At 46.9% G+C, this 19,755-nt stretch overlaps 1 protein-coding gene across 1 annotated transcript in view; it reads right to left on the bottom strand.

Moving 5' to 3' along the window:
* LOC138527133 (coiled-coil domain-containing protein 170-like) overlaps positions 1-19,755 on the bottom strand; it is a 482,640-nt gene that overhangs the window by 389,848 nt on the left and 73,037 nt on the right. Inside the window, exon 4 of the mRNA XM_069638221.1 lies at positions 14,763-14,891. Within this exon, the coding sequence (XP_069494322.1) occupies positions 14,763-14,891 (129 nt within the window). The remainder of the gene's footprint in view (positions 1-14,762; positions 14,892-19,755) is intronic.

The raw sequence follows: 19,755 nt of genomic DNA, 5'->3' as shown, positions 1-19,755 counted from the left end.
ATAGAGCTCTCTCCAAAATTCCCTGTGCTCTTTGGTGTCCCTGACGTACCTCAAAAGGGACTTTGCCATTATTCTGTAAGAGGACTTTTACATCTCCCCGTAAGTCTGAGTCAATAATGCCTGCTGAGACGTCTATCCCGAACTTCCACGCTAAGCCAGATTTTGGGGCTAATCAGATGTAACACCCCAGAGGGGTAATCAAAACGAAATCTGTAGGAATCATTCCTCTTTTCCCAGGTGGAATGATAGCTTACCTACTGCTACATATATCAAACCATATTGATTGCTTGGTGGCAATGAAAGGGTTGGAGGCTCTCTGACAAAGCTTTTGAAATTGTAGCGTTCCCCAACTTGTTTCAATTGAGTCACATCCCACTCTGACACCATATGTGCGGAACTCATGGTGACAAGTAAGACAGACACAAATGATAGTTGTTCAAGGGTGTTTATTGAACAATTAATGATGTGTGCAGGTTGGAAAAATTAGGTTGCCTAATCTAAAGCCAAATCTAAGGTGGGTGCAAGCGTCGACCATCAAATGAAAAATAAGGCAGTCCTAGTGATGTCCTGTTAAAAATAAAAAGGGCCTATACTAAGAAACCTATTGCCAAACCCTCACAACTAATACAAAAAGGGGTGTGGAATAGTTCTCAAGAAAAGAAAGAAATGTTCTCAAATAATATGTCCGGTGCGGTTGCTTGTGTGTCTCTTACCTACATTTTGGACATGGGTTAAGATGGGAGCTTGGAGCGTAGTACAGTCTCAGGCTGTTCCAGCACAAAACGACAGTTCCAATGGCAGTTCTCAGGATTGTTGATGGCCAAGTCTCTTTTCCTTAGAAGGTCTGTTGCCTTCGAGGTCTGAGGCGTTCAAATAACAAAAAAACAAAAGTTCCTTTAACAAAGGAAAGTTCGTCCCAATGTTCGCTGGGTTATGGATTCAGCCCTGGGTCCTTCTCTTGTGGGTGTCAACCCTTCGCATTCGCTTATCACAGTTTCACAGAGGGTGACGATTTCACCCCTGTGTCCCCCTCGTCTGGGTGCCGACTTCTCTTGCCTTTTTATCTTCTTGGGGGATGGCCTCACTCCTGGATCTTCCTCGGTCGGGCTCAGACCCTCTTGCTTCAAATGTTCTCTTTTACACAGTTTACTGTTTGTGGGATTCACTTCTCTTTCTTTCACAGTGCTCGTAGATCAAAGTCTTTTGATTGTACGGGGAATTTACTTGACCCTTTTTATGACCATTTTGACCTATTTTGCCGGCCTTCTGATACATGTAGTTTCTCTCTTATGGGGTGCGACCAGAGTCTTTTGAGTTAGCACACATGTGGTGCCACTTTTCCTCTGTAGCTGTCTCCCCGTCACACTTTTAACAGTTCATTCAAAGTTCTTCACCTTTGGTTCAAACCTGCCAGTCTGCGCTTCTCATTCAACACATTCATTGTCATTCTTATTGATTCTCCTCTCGACTCACTGGCTCTGATGAACTACTTGGCTGTTGCCTCTTTGGAGTGAAGGCCGGTACCACGGGCATGGCATCTTCCCCCGCTCCTACGTATCGTCATAGGTTTGCCCCATGTACCGTTGATATCTGCTGCAGGACACTTGTGCTATTGTTCACAGTCTTTGGCTCTCTTCCACGAAGGCTTGCTGGGTCTGGGACGAAAAGGGAAAGTCACTTCTCTCCTCGCCACCCTCTCGATTCCTGCCACCTTTCTCCGTCTCTTGAACTGCTGCTGCGTGTTAGCCGTCTCGTTGTGCTGTCTGCCGTGCTTGCCTTGCTCGTCCTGTGCTCTCTGGATCCACCTTGTAATCCTGTGGGGAAGGGAAAGGGCCATCGGATGTGTGTGATTCTGATCAATTGCCTGACTTTGCCTGACCCTTGTATTGGGACATGTCAGGTAAACGGCTCTGGTGTTAGTCCGTTGTCCTTTGTTTTGTGCGAAAGTGTTAACGATAAAAAGGGGGTGCAGTGGTTTCGAATGTCCTCTGTGAAAGGATGGGGAAAAGGTATAAAATGAAGGGGGTTACCACGTCTCACCCACCGGTATCCCACTCCCACGCCATGAGGACCCCCCATCCAGGTGATCCTCCCTCACTGGTCCAGCCCCAGGACCTGGATCCAATAGCGATGGCCCTGTCCTGACCAGCTGGATGACAGATCCCCGGGGACCAGCTAGGGAGACACCTTCAGGTTTCTTACAACATTTAACATTACAGGTTTTTGGGTGTAAATAGTTTTAGGTCATGCAACACCTTTAAGGTTATTGTGTGAATCAAGAATAGGTTCAGACATTCTACTTTCTTCAAAATGATCCAACCTCGATGGGATTTTGACATTAAAATCTCCTGCTACAAACACTGCAGTGCTATCACTGACCTTCATCAACAACTTATTGAGCAAGTTCCTATTAAAGGCATGACATCTTGCCTCCGGTGGATCGTAAATGTTTACAATTAACCATTCTGGCCTATCCTTCTGCCCTGTGGAGATGAAAGCTGCAATTATACTTTCAGATATTCATATAGTGGTCTATGGATGCCTCACTGATACCAGAAGACCACCCTTTGGACGTCTTTTTAAAGTATTATAGTGTTGCTAACTCAATGTGCACATCATATTTACTCATAGTCAGAGGCATAGACAGGGTAAGGCCTGAGAGGGCAAGGCCCACCCAAAATCTGTAAACGGCCCCTCAGCAGCTATGCGTGGGCATTTACAGACGGTAATGCCACTGCGGTGGGCCCAACTACATTATCTTCAGGCCCCACTTGTTTGACAACCCTGGCTACGCCTCTGCTCACACTTATAAAGTGGTACACTGTTTTTGAGGGCGCACAAACCTGTCTACATTCTTCCTTGCTGCTTGGCCACAGCTAGCCTCAATGATCAGAGGACGATTAAAGGAGAGCAACGCCTGCTTAGCTTGGTGGGACCCCCTGACTACTAAGCTGTGTCTTAAGAGACCATTCTTCCACGATATTGTACTATACATATTTTTTAAAGGTCTGTTTTAAAGCAGTAAACAGACCTCCTGGACTGCTTGGTGGAATTAGGGGGAAAAAACTAATGTAAAATTAGCATTGCCTTAAACGCTCCTCATTCCAGAGGAAAACAGGGAATATGTCCCAAAACAACCACTCACCTAATCCTCCCCAAAGGTCTCCCAGGAAGAAAAGTGCCCTCTTTCATGGGATGTGACTTTCTCCCTGGCCCTCGCACCTTAGAACTGTCCAAGTACAGAGATGGCTGTATCTCTTGCAGAAGCCAAACTTTAGAAGACTCTCGTTGGGAGCCCCATGCTGCTGAGCTCGCCGCGTGCTTGCGTGCAGTCCTGGTGCTCCTAGAACTTTTCATGATTAAAGAGGCAGTAATGCAGGTCCCGGGAACTCATTCATGCATCTAGTGGGACGGGAAGGAAGGCTGCTGAGGCTGGACAAGGACACTACGCGTACATTCTTTGGATCCATGTGATCACTGCCATCTTGTGATGTCAACAACGAAAATGACTAATTGTTTTCATTTCAAATATTTTCCCACAATTATATGCAGGGGGAGAACCCCCAGCCTTCACCCCCATAATCCCCTTATATATTTAAAACCCCAAATATAATTGCAGGGAAATGTGCATGTCGAAATTCAATGTTTTCTGCAGTTTCCAGTTCGCAGTGATGACATGACAGACATTCCTTAGGTATTTACAAATGTACAGAAGCAGGCTGCTCATACTATGCTCATCTGTCATGATAAATAGTGGTCTTCCCAAGCACCAATGTCTGAGTACGGTTTGTTGAGTGACAGCAAGATATCTTGGGAGATCAGAGGGAGACACAAATGAGAAAAGACTAGGAAGGCATGCATGATTTAAGGCAAAGCTGTGATGTAAGACTGACAAAGGCAAGTTAAAAGCCACTATATGGATTCATGTTTTGCTGCTTGGAGTCACCCCTGTGATGTTCAACTCCTTCAACACATCAATGTCAACAACCTCCTTCATTCCTACCAGTCTGGCTTCAGACCCAGCTGCAGCACAGAAACTGCTACCATCCAGGTAATCAACAATGCCCTTAAAATCCTCCATAGCGCCGTCCTTGCCTGCTGGTTCTCCTCAACCTCTCAGCAGTATTTGACACAGTACATCACTTGACACTCACCAACAATCTACATCACTGCATGGGTATCAGTGAGATTGTCCTCAGCTGGTTCAATTCCTACCTTTCGTATCGCCAGGATTCGTCCAGATCACCAACTCTACCCATCACATATGGAGTCCCGTAAGTATCCATCCTCTCCCCTGTGATCTTCAACCTTTACATGGAGCGGCTCCAAACCCTCCTGGCTCCACACAACATTTGCATCAACCAATACGCAGATGACTCACATATCTACCTCAAGATATCCTCCATCGAAGACATCCACAGGCTCATGGCCTGACGTACATTGATCCAGTTGTGGATGTCTAGTGCTTACCTGAAGCTGATCTCCTCCAAGATGGAATCCCTATTGCCAACCAACAACAGCGAATACGTTGACATGCTGAACCGGCTCTCTGCTATGAACCTCAGTGGCTTCACACCCCAGATGGTCACATGTGCGAAGTCCTTTGGGTTTGACATCGACAGACACATCTCCTTCAAGCAGGATATAGCAAGGAAGAGACAAGCGACTTGGTACCAAACTTCTCTACTGTGGAAAATCAAGCCCTTCATCCCAGAAATTCAGATCTGCTGTCCAAGACCTGGTCCTCTCCTACCTGTATAGTGGCAAATCCCTTCTAAGAGGCCTTCCGGTGACTATCTAACACCCCTGAGATGTGTGTATGCTTCAGCACAAGTCATCAAAGGACTCTGAAAATTCAACTATATCACCCGACTCTCATTGAACTGCACTGGCTCCTGCTGCGAGCACGTATCATCTTCAAATCCTGCTGCATCATCTACAAGGCTGTCCACATGAAGCTCCCAAAGCTTCCTGAGTGAGAATCTCAGCATCTCTGGTGGCCTCCCATCCACCACTTACCAGGACATGTGCTGAATTGAACTCTGCTGGTGCAGGAAGGAACGAACGAGAAGACAGGCTGTCACAGGCAGGCTTTACCTTTCTGGTCTTGGAGTCCTTCAGAGCAAAGACGTAAGGCCTGTCTCTCCAAGCAGCCATGTGCAACCCGAAACCCAGGCGGTCACAGCAGCCACCCAAAGAGCGCAGGTATCTAGTAAAAAAAAACAATAGGGGTAAAAACCTTCAAGGAAAATACCACCACTGAATTCTGGGAGGCAGCATGCACGGTGTCTCATGCTCGGGTAAGTTCCGAGTTGTAAATACCATTGAATTGGTTGCGATCCAGCGACATCTGACCTTTGCTGCAATTATTCACTGAAGTATGCTATATTTACTTACTATGTGTCACCCACTGTGTATTCTTTTGCACTCTGTCCTGTATAATCCTGTTGCCTTCATGTCTCAATGTTTAACTTAAGCTTAAAGTATCCTTGTACTCGTTGCACACAGTTACCTCCGGGATCGGTGCCATGGGCGTAATTATAGGGTGGGACAGGGGGTTTTGTCCCTCCCAACTTCTGTGGCATGCCTTTTTGTCCCCTGATCTTTTGGAGGGAGGGCAAGGGGGCCACAAACATCAATTATATAATTGGACAGCGCAAGCCCAGCTGGGGTGCTCAGCAAGACTTGCGCTGTCTCATTACATAATGCAGAGATGCCTGGCAGTCGCGCTGCAACACATTCAGGGCTGGGATGCCCTGCATGGCTCAGTCCCTCACCCTGGCTGGCCTGACTCAAAGTCAGCAGCTAGGGTGCTGAACTGGGTGCTGCAGGGCCTAGTGCCTGTGCTGTCACGCTAGCAGCAGCACTTCGGGGGGACAGCGGCACAGAGCATCTCTTTCCGGCTTCGTGTGACACACAGACAGGAACTAGGAAGCTTATTCAGCTTCCTGGTTTCTGTCTGGAGGCACGTGAGTGCGAAGAGGTTAGGTCGGTGTAACGTGAGACGTGGCCCGGGCGGCATTTGAAAGCAGAGCGGAGGTACTTTAAAAAAAATATATGTTTTAATTGTGTCTGTGTATGTTTGTTGGGGAGCTCTGTCCAAGCCCTCTGAAGCAAAATACATGCAAACTTCTTAATTAGCACATGGATTGCACCAACAGAAGTGACTTCACAGAAAAGGACATTGCAAGGCGCATCATCAGTCTTTGATGCTTGGAGGCACCATGGAAGTGACTTTAGAATATGTTGCCATAAATAAGCCAAGTGGCAAATAACACTGTGGTCAAAAATACCTAAATTGCACTATTGTTGTATGTGGAGCAACTCTCTAGTCATTAGGCTTTTCCATTATAATAGCGTGATACATTAACATGAGCTTTGAGGTGAATCAGAATCACTTACAGAGCTGCACATAAGGCACAATGTGATTCAATAATGTGCTCAGGATCACACACTTGGTTAAATGGTGAAACTGGGATATAGTCAATTTTAGCGACCGTGCACATCTTGCCAGGCTTAGTTGATATAGATATTTCTTAGGGTTTTGCTTCACATTTCATGTACTTATTATTTATATAATCCATATAACATATAATTGTTTATAGCAATGCATTGGAAGCAAACCACATTACATAATAAACATGCTTTTCATAGTAAACTAACCATACAATATATACATGGTCATAGAAATATGTTGAGCAATGGGAGTATGGCTTTAGTTTTATTCTCCCCATCCTGCATGCAAAGTCACAGTAGCATCATGCAGATTAATGTGAGCCTAACAAATCCTCCTTGGGTTTTAAAGCCATAGTCATTATTTCATAAAGCATGCAACATTATGCACCCTTATCACATCTGATCACTCCCTCCCATTCACATTTCCAAAGGGACAAAAGTCCCTGATAAAAGTACCTCCCTCCCTCCCATCAGTGCCTAATCGCTCACATTGTAATGCTCTGTTGATACAGAGAATGTGAGGACCCTCTGCTGCCCGCCGCTCCTTGGGACATTGTCCTGGCAGTGGGACACCTCTACCATTCGGAACGGGTAAGGTGTCCTGCTGCCAGGACAATGAGCGTGCTCAGCAGGAATTGCTCAGCACACATTTTCCTGCCAGCGGGACACTTTTGCCATTGGGCACCCTCTTTGAGGTGCCGAATGGGAGAAGTGTCCCAATGACAAATGTCCCGGTCTGGCTATTAAAAGAGCTATGGGGGTGGGGGCAGCTTGACCACCCCCTTGCGACTCTCCCACTCGGTACTCCAATGATTGGAGCCATTTGCACACAGGAAAACATACCTTAATTTTATTAAGTCAGAATCTTGTAGAAAAAAACCTATCAGCACGTAGACATATAAAATGCTGTGCAGAACCCAATTTTGGAGATGTATGGCATTTAAAAATCTAAACCAATTATGCTTGGTCACCCACTGCACTGCATTAACCAATGGTTTCTGCTTTTGAATGAAAGGAAAAATCAGGCAAATTGCTGACATTCCAGTGAATCTGGTCCTTTCGGCCATGGCTTTATAGTTCAGCTAGGTCAAGTCAACGTAGTCCAAAATTTCAGGTATTATAAAGTCTGATCTGCTCAATGGACGTTGCGCCGCTGTTTCCATGTGTTATTGTATATGTACATATAAATGTTATGTGCACACAGTGTACGTCAGTGGAGGTGCTGTGTGCATCTGTGTGTGAGTGAGTGTGTGCAAGCATATGCGTGTTGACTTTCGTGTCTGAATAAATGATATATAATGCATTGTTTGTATGTTCTAGTGGAATTAAGTTTGTGAATGTTATGTTGTGACACTGGGTGCATGGCAGGCCGGCTGAAGATGTGTGGGGGCCCAATTGAATTTTAAAGACACGCCACCAGTCTTATGAAAGTTAGAACAGAGTGTCAGCAATGGACACTTGTGGTGTAGTAGTTTAGTGTTATCCCGCCGGGATTTAGATTGTTTGACCGACGTACAAAATCACAGCAGAATTAACTGTAGTCATTTTTGCTGTGAATATGTTTTTACCATGGTACAAAAAACCAAACCAATGTCCACTCAAACCGCCAGTACACCCATAAACCCCCCACTAATCTTTTCTCCATCTGGTGCCTCTCCTGTAGCCTGCAGCATCAAATCCATCCCTTTAACGCGGGTCGGATCTGACGCTGCAGGGTCCCTTTTCTTCTTTTTTTTGTTGGGTCCCCTGCCACCAATGCTGAGGAAGCGGGGGACACCCCTGCAACCGCCGAAGCCATAAATACTGAACATGGGCTGAGGGGGGCACCCCGGCAACCACTGCTCTTCATGTTCAGCATCTTCAGCTTCGAACGATTGGTGGTGACCGAATTCGGTCAAATCTATCATTCCACATTTTTTTAACAATTTGTCTGAAACGATCCCTCAGAGCCACCATCCCCCCTCTCTTCACCCCACCCCTTTCCTTCAGTTGTTATGTCCCCACCAACATTTTCAGCAAAGTTACTCCACTGATCGGTGCACCTTACAAATTAATAAACAAACAAACAAACAAACCATGAATCCGTAGATACGAGGGGACCAGAATTCAGGTAACTGAGCGGCAGCCCAGTAGTGGGAGACGAACGGTACCAGAAACAGCTCAGGAACATCCAGCAACTACTAGAGAGTAAATAGCGGAGAGGGAGACCTCCGGAAGACAAAGGAATAGAGCTGATGGTCAGCAAGGCAGAAATGTAGGATGAGGATAGGAACACAGAGCGGGAGATAGAAAGGGGACAAGTGAGAATTTTGAAAAGACGAGCAAGGAAAAGAGAGACAGCGTCACAGCAATCACAGAGAATATTGCAACGCACTGCTTACCTGCGGCAGCCCAGTAATATTCCCAATCGAACTTCCTGATCGAGACCGCACATGTGATGACATCAGAATGTTTGGTAATAAGACGGACACCATCTTGGAATGGGAAGAATCTTTCCAAGGTCTCCACAAGGAGGTAAAGGCAGATAACGCCAAGGCCGGCGTCGGTGGGTGGTACGCACTGCACAGGCCTTCTTTATATAAGCCCCTAGACTCTAGAACCTCCTTTCCATTAACATCAGACCTGCCCCCTGGCTTCTACATTTCAGGAAGGACCTCAGGACCCTCCTCTTCAAGGAAAGGCTCTTCTATAACACTGAGGTCCACACACCCTCCACTCCCTGTTTAACCTGAGCCTGGGTGCAATGCTTCCCTGTTTCCTCCAGTGGTTGCTTGGATATCCCTTGCCGCCCAATAGCCCCCATTCCCCCTCCCCTATTGTTAGTTCCCCCCCTTGTATATCTGCGTCCCAATAATGCTTATCCATCAGCCCTGAATGTTTTACAAAACATACCCATAATATGTGTTTCCATTGCTGGGAATCGTACTTGCAGGCTAGGTCAGAATCCACTTTTGGCAGTATTTTATCTGTGTTGTCAATGTAATGTTGGCCCCTGATCCATCTCTCGGACTGGCAGGTATTCCTTCCAATAAAAGAGGCTGAAAATTCTAGCCAATAATGGCGCGCAGGTTTTTTGGGTAATTGGAAGGCTAGTCGGCCGTTCAATCGGGTGGTCAGAATGTGATAGACGTTGTCATTGGCTGGAATCAAGGGCATTGCAGCAAATTAAGGGCCAGCGGAAACTGGAGCCGAATTCTAGGAATTCCTCTATGCAGGTAGAGGAAACCAGTGCTGTGGAATGGCGTGAATCCGCCCCATCAGTGAACATTTTACAAACCCCTACTCTTTCCACTATTGGGACATAGACCGCCTGTTAACGGGCCTAAAACGTATGTTGAAAGAGCTGGGGCTGCACGCAAACGAAAATCAGCTCACAATAAACCTTAGCAAAACCAAGGTAATGCTGGACTCACCCCAAAAAAAAAAATCCCTGGGATTAAGCCAGAGACCTCAGTGGGCATAGTGGAGAATACTGCCGCCTAGAAACACTTGGGACTTGAGATGTCAGCGGTCCGCGGCTATAATAGAGTCCAAGGTAAGAAGGGAAGGCAAGGCAGATTACATACATGGTTAGGAACTTCGTGTTGGAGCATTCTGGTTTTCCACTAAAAGGAGTTCTGCTACTTTATAAAGAGTGCTTCTGCCCAACTGTGTTGCATGGATTGGAAGCTTCATGTATGAATGATCCAAAATGGCCGGATGGAGTGCAATCTCGTTTCTGGAAAGCTGTTTTGGGGTTATCCGGATCTACCCCGTTCGACTACGTCCGATGTGATCTGGGTCCAGGTGAAATTATTTCATGAATTATGTATGCTGATTGGCTGGTCACCGGACTGTTCAGATGCTCTGTTTTCTCAACGCTAAAAGGGGCGTGTATTCGTAGTGTGGTTAAAGGGGATTGGCAACGCACCTTTGACCACCTCGCTGCACTAAAGGGCTCTGTGAGTGTGGCACATGTGGTCCACCGTGTTCGGCAACCAGAGCGCGAGTTATTGCTTTGCCCAGATCCAGCAATGCGCCATTTCCCTTTAAGGCTTTGAATTAACCAGTTGCCAGTGTTAGCCGTGCGGGGTCCACAACTGAATCTGGCGGTAGAATGTGCAAGGTTGAGGCCAACTTAGAGTCTGGCAAACATGTTCCTATGGAACGCCCCCAAATGGCTGCCCTTTATGTGGGCATGCCTGGTCCGTAAACTCGGAATCAATGTCCGTCACACTGGCGCTATTTAGGGTCTGGAGAAGGATTGAAATGGACTTAACATGAATGATTTAGGGTAGTTATTTAATATGTGTGTAATTTTAGGCCATGTGATGATTTTTGCTTTCGGGAGAGTTTTTTGACATTGTGTAGAAAGATCCTGATCCTTTGATTGATTTGTAATATCATTGATGCATGGATCTGAGTCACTACATGTATACCTTTATTGAATTGCTTTGGTAATGTTGATTGTAAAAGTTCTTTTAAGAACTATGTACCATAATGTTATTCTAAGAGTACTTGGGAATGCGTCCTCTTTCACTCCTGAAATAGTGGGAAGCTATAGGCTTTGGATGACTTCATTGAAGGCAACGGTAGAGACGCGAATCTGGAAGCTCATTCCATCATGTGATGTAAAGCGTCTTCATAGCACTCTGTCTGCTGGTCCCCATGCTCCTGGCCTTGTAGGACAAGAATAGTGCAGGGACAGATGCAAACTGCGCCTGTTCAAAGAATCCGGATGCTGGCGGTGACTATTCTTTCTACAGGTCTGGAGGAATCACTTGAGCGTTATGAGACAGGGAGAAGCCAAGAACTGATGGACTTTAGCGCTTTAGTCCTGGTTAGTCACTGTTGGGGGTGGGGAAGAGGAAGGGGGATATGATGAGGTTAAAGAGGCGAGTCGAGACACTGTTTTGTTAGAATTAAGTGCTAACAGCTAGCCTTGTAGCTGCCGTCTGTAGATGTTGCTGTGTAGTGTAAGGTGGTAGATCTTAGAGGCAGGGGAGTTGCTAGGTCTGGAAAAGACCCGGGGCTAAGCTGATGTCGGAACTGTCGGGACTGGGGGCTAGCTAGTCTTTTGGCTGTAGCTCCTGAGATTCTATCCGGGGCTACAACCAAAAGATCAGGGGCTATAGCCCCGTTAGCCCCCCCCCTAGCAACGCCCCTGCTTAGAGGGGTGTTGGTCAGTTGGGCGGGGCTTGCAAGAGCAGACCGTGGTGTCTCTCCTGCACTCCTCCCATTGGCCTCTTGCATAAGAGTCCCGTTTGACTTTCTCATTGCCACCGTCAATCACTTTCTCACACAGAGACATTGTTCCCCACCTGCAGGAGGGGTCTGTGAATTGGAGTCGAGGTGAGGGGCCGTCTGGGCAGTGCTGATACTCCATTATACCATTAGCTGGGAGGCAAAACCTTTGGTTCAGAGAAAATGGTTGCTTTAAATGTGACAGTCACCCATTTAACCTTCGTCAGTGTATTGGTTGACAGACTGAGCACTTCTTCAAACCTCACACAAACATGCTGAGGTACTTTGTTCAGTAGGCACAGGGTCGGCGTCAAAGCCTTTCAACCTTTTCAAATGAAAGGGGCCTCTAGAGGGGGCCCGGCAATATATTCCTTTCTCTGTTTTTGTTCTGGGCTTAAAATGTGCAGTTTGCACTGCTCTCATTGCAAGCTGCACTTTCTGGTGCCCTCGCTGCAAGCTTGGATTGGCCATAGGGCAATAGGCCAATGCCAGAACCAAAAATGCTAGTGTGGGCCACTTTTTTGGCCCATGTGGCCAGTTTGAAAAGTTACTTCACCATGCGGCTAGTAATTTTGATCAGTGTTACTGAATGAATATTCTTTAAAATTGACAATTTGCATCTCATTTTATCAAAAACCTCCCCATTGGGAACTGCTCAAACAGTCTGCCACAAAAGCAATGAATCGACATTTGCAATGGTGGGCCACTTTTTCATTGGTGCCCAAGACAATTTTATGCCCCATTCCAACCACTCCGGCCAGCCGTCACTTACCACGGAAAATAATGAAGTGTCGTCACCTCATTGCTTGTAACACTAGTTATTACACTTTATTCGTTTGCTAACAAAGAAGTGTTTATAGCTCTTGAGTGGGTATGAAGTGTTTAATAGACCTGCTGGCTGGCCGTCTTGTTATAATCTGCGACTATTAAGTTTCTCTTTGTCGCCATTGTAATGTATGCACCCCGGGGAGGGGCTCAGACTGTTTTTGTTGTAAGCAGGGGCCCCCACCCATCATGCTCAGAGGGGCCCCCGCATATCTTCAACTGGGCCTGTGTAGGCAGATGAAACGTTTGCGCATCAGTCAGCTATGGCCCATTGGCTGTATAATCTTTTTCAGGGTGTTATTTAATGTTGAGTTTGAGCAGATGTGCAACTCTAATACTTCTGGATCGCTCGGCATCATTTGACACAGTAACCATGACACCCTCCTCAGAAGATTGGAAGAAATAGGAATCATCGACCTAGCCGTACACTGGATTCAATCTTTCTTAACAGATAGACCAGAAACCGTCTGGATCAAACCCTTCAAATCCAGCCCAAGAGAATCCACCTGTGGAGTACCGCAAGGATCCTCCCGATCTCGGCTGCTCTTCAACATATACCTGGCTCCACTAATCATGCTCATTAAAAGACACGGCCTCACAGGCTACCACTACTCTGATGACACACAGATCATCTACAAAGTACAAAACACACAAGGAGAAACACAAACCTGGAGGAGTGCCTACAAGAACTCTACGGCTGGATGAACACAAAGAACCTCAAACTCAACCCTGGCAAAACAGAAATAATGCTTATATCCAAAATCGGGGCAAACAGCCACTACATCCCATGGCCGACAGAACTATGAGATGCACCGACACGGTCGACGACAGTAAAGAACCTTGGAGTCCTGATGGACATCGAACTAGCGCTTGAGCCACAAGTAAATGCTATAATCAAAAAATGCTTCTTCCTCTTACACACAGTACAAAGGATCCTAACGTTCCTCTCTTTCACCCACAAAACACTCACCATCATCATCTTACATCATGTCCAGAGTAGACTACGCCAACAGCCTATACCTTAGGAATACCAGAACGACTATTAAAGAAACTTCAGCGTATCCAAAACACAGCGGCCAGACTCCTGCTCAAACTATCACAAAGAGAACCCATTAGACCAGCACTGAAAAAAAGTACTATAATGGCTACCGATAAAACAATCAATAAGGTTCAAAACAAGGTACATAAAAAAAGAAAATAACCATCCACCATCCTGTAAGACCACTCAGATCAAGCTACGACATTCACTTAGAACCAAAACCATGCACAAAAAGAACATTCTGAGAAGCATCTTTCGTGCACCTGGCTCCAGAAACAGGGAATTCCCTACCAAAAAACAGACACAATACAAGGGAGCATCTGGCATTCAGAAAATGACTAAAAACTTGGCTCTTCACCCCAGAATCAGAAGGGAACGACTAGGAATAATACATTCTGGTAGAAACAGAAAGCCCAGGGAGGGACCCACAATGCATTGCTCAATCATCCCCAACGGGTGAACGGAGGGAGGACGCACCACCTCTCATGCACGCACACCACCAAGCTCAGCGAGGAATACCACAATAGGCAGGGACTTGCACCCCACTGGAAGCCCAGGGAGGGACCCATAACCTTCCTAACCTAACCATCCCTAACCCTAGGGCAGCGAGAACATACCACCACCCATGTCCACATACTGCTAGATTTCTACAGAAGAACATGACCACACTGCAACGTGCCTGCCGACTAGGATGCCAAACAGTTTCAAAACAGACAGGATGCTCATAGATGTAGACCATGGAAACCAAAGAAAGAGGTAAGAAAAAACCCTGCAAACCTAATACTAAAACCTCAATTTTCCACAAACACTTCCCCTACAGAAACTCAGATGACCACATCTCTGCACATCAAACCGCACGTACCTCACCACACCGTAACAACATGCAAACAATGCATAACACTGCACAACACCACATAGGAATCACTCAGACACGAAAATCGCACCTAAGCTCAGCGAACGGTGCAAACCGAACAGGAGCTGCCAACAGAACAACATATCTCACGTTCCTATTCCTACTGCAACCTACTGACCGCTCCCACTGCCTCCCTGTTTCACACCGTCCTTTTCAGATCCTCCAGAGCGCCAGGGGACCACTCCGGCGGTGTGATACTGCGTGATAACCATAACCTTTAACATTTAGCATTGGTGCACTGGACAGTTGCGTTTGCAGTGTGCGCTTTACAATGCAATAACGAGAAGCAATAGAAGTGTACAGCACCTGGGCCTGCAGGCTGTTGTTTTTCACCAGTAACGCCGCATATTCGCTGTGCGCATAATCCGCTGCCCTCCGATAGCACATCACTTGGTCCCTGGAAGCTGCAGGTTCCACATGGGGGGCAAATGGTGCCTGGAAAATAAAGACAAATGGAGCGTTTCTGCCCAGGGATCTGGTCAAAACATACTCTGGGGAGATAGCTCAGGGGCAATGCGCTCGCATGGGAAGCAAGAGGACACGTAGAAACACAGGTTCCATCCCCGGGTCCGCGCTTAGAAACCTCTGGATATTAAGCGCATTATAAATAACCTATCATATAATATCACACTGGACTTGCACAGGGTGTTTAACAAACGACATGACAGCTGTAATTATGGCCACATGAGGGGCAACGCAGAGCTTAGGTGTGACATACAGTGAAGTGTGTCTTCGTTCCGAAACCCACCTTAAGAGTAAAAGAGGAATGTGCGCGTGTGCTCCTAGCTACAGCGCGCACTGATCATTAATAATGATGGGCCTTACACTCAGGAGGCGCCACAGGTGCAGCACATGTGCACATTAGGGCGGGGCCTGAGACTGCTCCACGCGCGCCCCCGAAACCCTAAGAAAGGGAAACTGGAAAGACGTGTCCATATCTTGGGGCACTATTGCAACCAAAGTCTGAGTTCCCCAGAACCCACCGCCCCCCTCATACTCTGTCTAATGTTCTCAAATAATGACTCAAGTAGAACCTGCACTTCTTCGACTGGCAGCACCTTAGGGAATGCACAGGTCACCTTAGTTCCTAGGGTCACCTGGGCATTTCAGGGCGGCTGTGCCACCGAGGCACTGGCAGCTCCCCGCCCTCCATTAAAGTCAGTAGTCCACGTAGCTTCTAACAGTGCATGGGCCGGTCATCGTGAGAAGTGCAGGGAGAGGGAACAAGCCCTGTTTGATGGACAGAAATGCAAGCGCGGCAGCAGTGGCTCAGAGCTCTGCTGCGCCCCTTAAAACATGCATCAAAATGGCCGCGCGTGACCCTGCCCTGCATTGTGCCCCCGCCACCCTCCTTGTGCCTGTTCTAAAAGGGCGCAGGGGCTGTCTTCTTTTTCTACGCATTTTGAAGCACATCCCTTTTGTCAATAGAAAATGTGCTTTAAAATGCACCGAAACGCCCCCTGATATGCGCAGTATGCGCACATCAGGGGGCGTGAATGCGCTTATCTTTCATGCGCGCCTACAAATGCTCTGTGAATTGCGTGCATTTTCTGCAAATCTCATCGCTTGCACCAAGGGTTTGGATAATCTTCCCAATGTAACTATTGGAAAAGGAAGGAGAGTGAGAGGGGGAGGGGAGCAGGAGGAGCTGTAGCTGTGGGGGGTGGGCGAGGGCGTCACATATTCCCTCCAAACGGAATTCTGCCCCCTCAGTGACTAGCCGCAGCCCTGTCCACTGGGAGGCTCTGTTACTGGTTTCCTGGCCCCTGTGCTTGGCTGAAGGCCTCATAGCCTGGCCACCTGGAGCAAGACACCCAGGTGCCACGAAAGGCCTTCAAGCTTTCTCACAAGCCACACTAGAGGGTTCTCCACCCCCTGGGGACTTCCCTAAGAGGGACTCTCTCTGAGCAGAACCCCTCGTTACCAAGACAGCCGTCAGCACCAAGAGGCCATGGAAACGGCAACGATATGCTTCACAAATGCCTGTTCACATTAAAACAGAAATAGAAGCAAGCCCAGGGACTAAGGTCATTGGGCCTCATTACGACCCAGGCGGTAAGGGGTTAACGGCGCCATAAAAGGTGGCAGCGCCGGTAACCCCTTACCGCCAAATTACGAGGTCCCTTTGCGGGTCCCGACCTTAACGGCTGGTTTTACCAGCCGTTAAGGATTGGACCCACAAAGGGATCTTGGAGGTAATTATGGTACCGCAATTGGTGGTACCGTAATTACCGCCTTCCCCATTCCCATTGAGCCCTATGGGGGCAAAAATGAGAATGGGGAAGGTCCAATGGTGAATGGGGAATTACCGCCCCGCCAACCATGGAATTCACCATGGCGGAGTTGGTAAAATACCGGCGTCAACCATGGCTCTAATAGCGCCATGGTTAACGCCAGGGTCGTAATGAGGTCCATTGTCTCATCGCTAATCAACTATTCTTTATTTTGGCATATTTAGCCTTCCTATGCCTTTCCACATAGTCAGCATTACCTCAATTTACAAGCTAGCCATCTTGAAATCAACCTCATTATGTAACATAACCACACTTTGCCTCATGCCAATTGTGTTGGTCAGCCACAGTTTGCACCTGAGGAAGTACGGAATGGATAGAATTGTGAATGATCAGCATACGTCACATCTAAATAGAAATGTTAAAGACTAGCAGGCATTACATCTAGGCAGAATTGGGAAGAAAATCATGTCTCACATTTAGATACAATTGTGAAATTATTCATGCATCGCATCTTGATAAAATTGTGGAGCTTATCAAGCAACACATCTAGATAATGATCCCACTAATCAACCCTATAAAAATCTCACCCCTCTGCATACACCTCTCAAACTCTAACCAAACACAACCATACCTCTAAAGCACTACAAACCGCACGCCCGTCACTACACTGACCACAACAAAACAAACCACAAATAGCATCACACAACAGCACATGACGGCTGCCAACCGGAGAGCACACCTAAGATCAGCGACCAGTGTTAACCAAACTGATGCTGCCAACAGCACATCGCAGCTCTCGTGCACTTGTTCCGCTCAATCCTACTAACCCATCCGACCCTCTTTCCTTTCAGAGCTGTCAAAGCGCCAGATGACCACTTCGGTGGTGATAGTGCGTGGTATAAACATCCTTTAACATTAACATGTCAACGTGCAGCATGATGGCATGTCTTTCACGCAGCCGATACCTGTGATTAATGCAAGGAACTCCTGAAGCAGCTTAGCCAAGGTGGGGGAGTAGACTGATGGGGTCCCGTTTTTCTGCTGCTTTGCAGCTGAGCATAGAATGTCAGACCTGGCCCTGCCTAAACATACTCTCTAGTCTTCTTTGTGCCATAGGGAAAGGTGAACACTGCTATCACTGAGATGGTGTGGTATAGCCAACAGCAGGGATTTGGAGCTTGTTTGATGGCAATGTAGGGACTGGGATATGGAGGTGGATTTTCCATTTCATAGAACATTGACTGAAGTGCCAGGGTCACTGAAGGCCATAACTAGCACATCATTGGTGAGAATCCTGCATTTGGGTAGTGGGTGCCTGCTCTTGTGCCCTAGCACCCTTGGCTGTTCATATGCACAGGATGGGGTTACCATAGTAAATGATCTAGGACCCAAATAACCGGACAGACTCAAAGAATACGGCAAAATGCTACTTTACGATCAGCTCAATAGAGTAGGGACACCTGGCGAACAACAAATTGTAGCTCAGAGACTCTCGATTACACTTCAGTTACACAAAGATTTTATACCTCAATGTATGTCAGCTATAATGTCATCCTACGTGGCAAGTAATAAAACGTATCAGACAGAGGGATTGGTTAGGGGAACATATCTACAGATAGGGCATCATTACGACTTTGGAGGAAGCCATGGTGCTATTAGCGCCATTGCTGCCTCCAAAATCGTGTCCGGGTACAGGTTCTGTGAATGAGGAATTACCGGGTCATTCCAACCTTGGAGGATCCGGTAATTCCTCAATCACAAAACCAATCCCCATTCCCATTCGAGCCCCCATAGGGCTCAATGGCAATGAGGATGGAGCTAATTATGGGCCAGTTAATAACGGGCCCGTTATTAGCTCCTTGGTCCCCTTGCGGGACCCGCAAAGGACATCTGGTCTGGTCTGACCAGACGTTCTGTGCGGGTCCCGCAAGGGAACCTCTCTAATAGGGTGCAATGGGTTTACTGGCACCGGCACCATTACCGGCGCCGTTAAACCCACTCCGCCAACCTCGTAATGAGGCCCATAGTTTCTGTAAGTGTTAGTAACATCATTGGTTGTCCTTCACCTGGCAGTATAACAGGAGTGGATTGGGCCCTGCAACAATGTATGCTCACCATTGCATGGGCCCTTATGATTGGTTGGCATTTTCTCTCAACCACAGACATTCGTCTTGTTAGCAGCACGTAAGCAAAATGAAACTCGGGTGCAGAGAACAATGTAAGACAACTGCCCACTTGCCCAATTAGTCTACCATCTCTCATCAGCCAAACCTTCAGCCATGGCTTCACCTTTGTACCTGCCTTGCTGGATGTTCTCCTCTATGGAACTTTAAGGGAAGTTAAGGTACATCATTATCTTCGTCTGGAGCTCATGAATAGGCCTTGTTTCCTGGTCCAAAATCACTTGTGAAGAGACCATGATTTTGTCCATTCTGTCCTTCTATTTAGTTCTATTTGATCCAATTATCTTGGGTGCCATTACCCTTTTCAGCCTCTGGAGACTTGCTTGTTCTGTCTCACATATGCTTTCTGCATTTTTAATTGTCCACTGCTTGGCATTCATAAATGTTTGCTCATTACTTAATCCTAGGGAAATATACCCTGCGTGCATTGCTTACCCACATTGACTCCCCTTGTACCTTTCAGTTTCTCTTGGTTGTGGCCTCCTTGAACTCTGGCCAACAGCTATCCTTTGTTCATGCATAAATTTGTATTTCCAGGGTCTGTCCGCTCTGCAGCCCTGGTCTCTCTCCTTCAAGCCTTTCTCTTACTGTCATTGAGAGCCGACGTCCATCTTTCCAACATGGCCGCTTTACCCGTGTTATATTTTCCACTGCAGCAAGCTTCTATGTGACTCATCCACCCTGCGTTTCCGCGTATGTACATTTACTACTCATCTGGTTATTTATATTCTTTGTGTATATGGTTTGTTCTCACTCGTATATGTTTATTTTACTTCTTCAGTTACATCTTCCTTCTTTAAGTATTCTTATATCGTTTCAGCGCGTCATTGTATCTTCTCCTTATGACATCACTTTGCACCTGTTAGGTTCTCTTTACAGCTC

Source organism: Ambystoma mexicanum, chromosome 14, assembly GCF_040938575.1.
Source record: "Ambystoma mexicanum isolate Mex_15411 chromosome 14, UKY_AmexF1_1, whole genome shotgun sequence".
Taxonomy (NCBI): domain Eukaryota; kingdom Metazoa; phylum Chordata; class Amphibia; order Caudata; family Ambystomatidae; genus Ambystoma; species Ambystoma mexicanum.
This window is presented reverse-complemented; position numbering and strand designations above follow the sequence as displayed.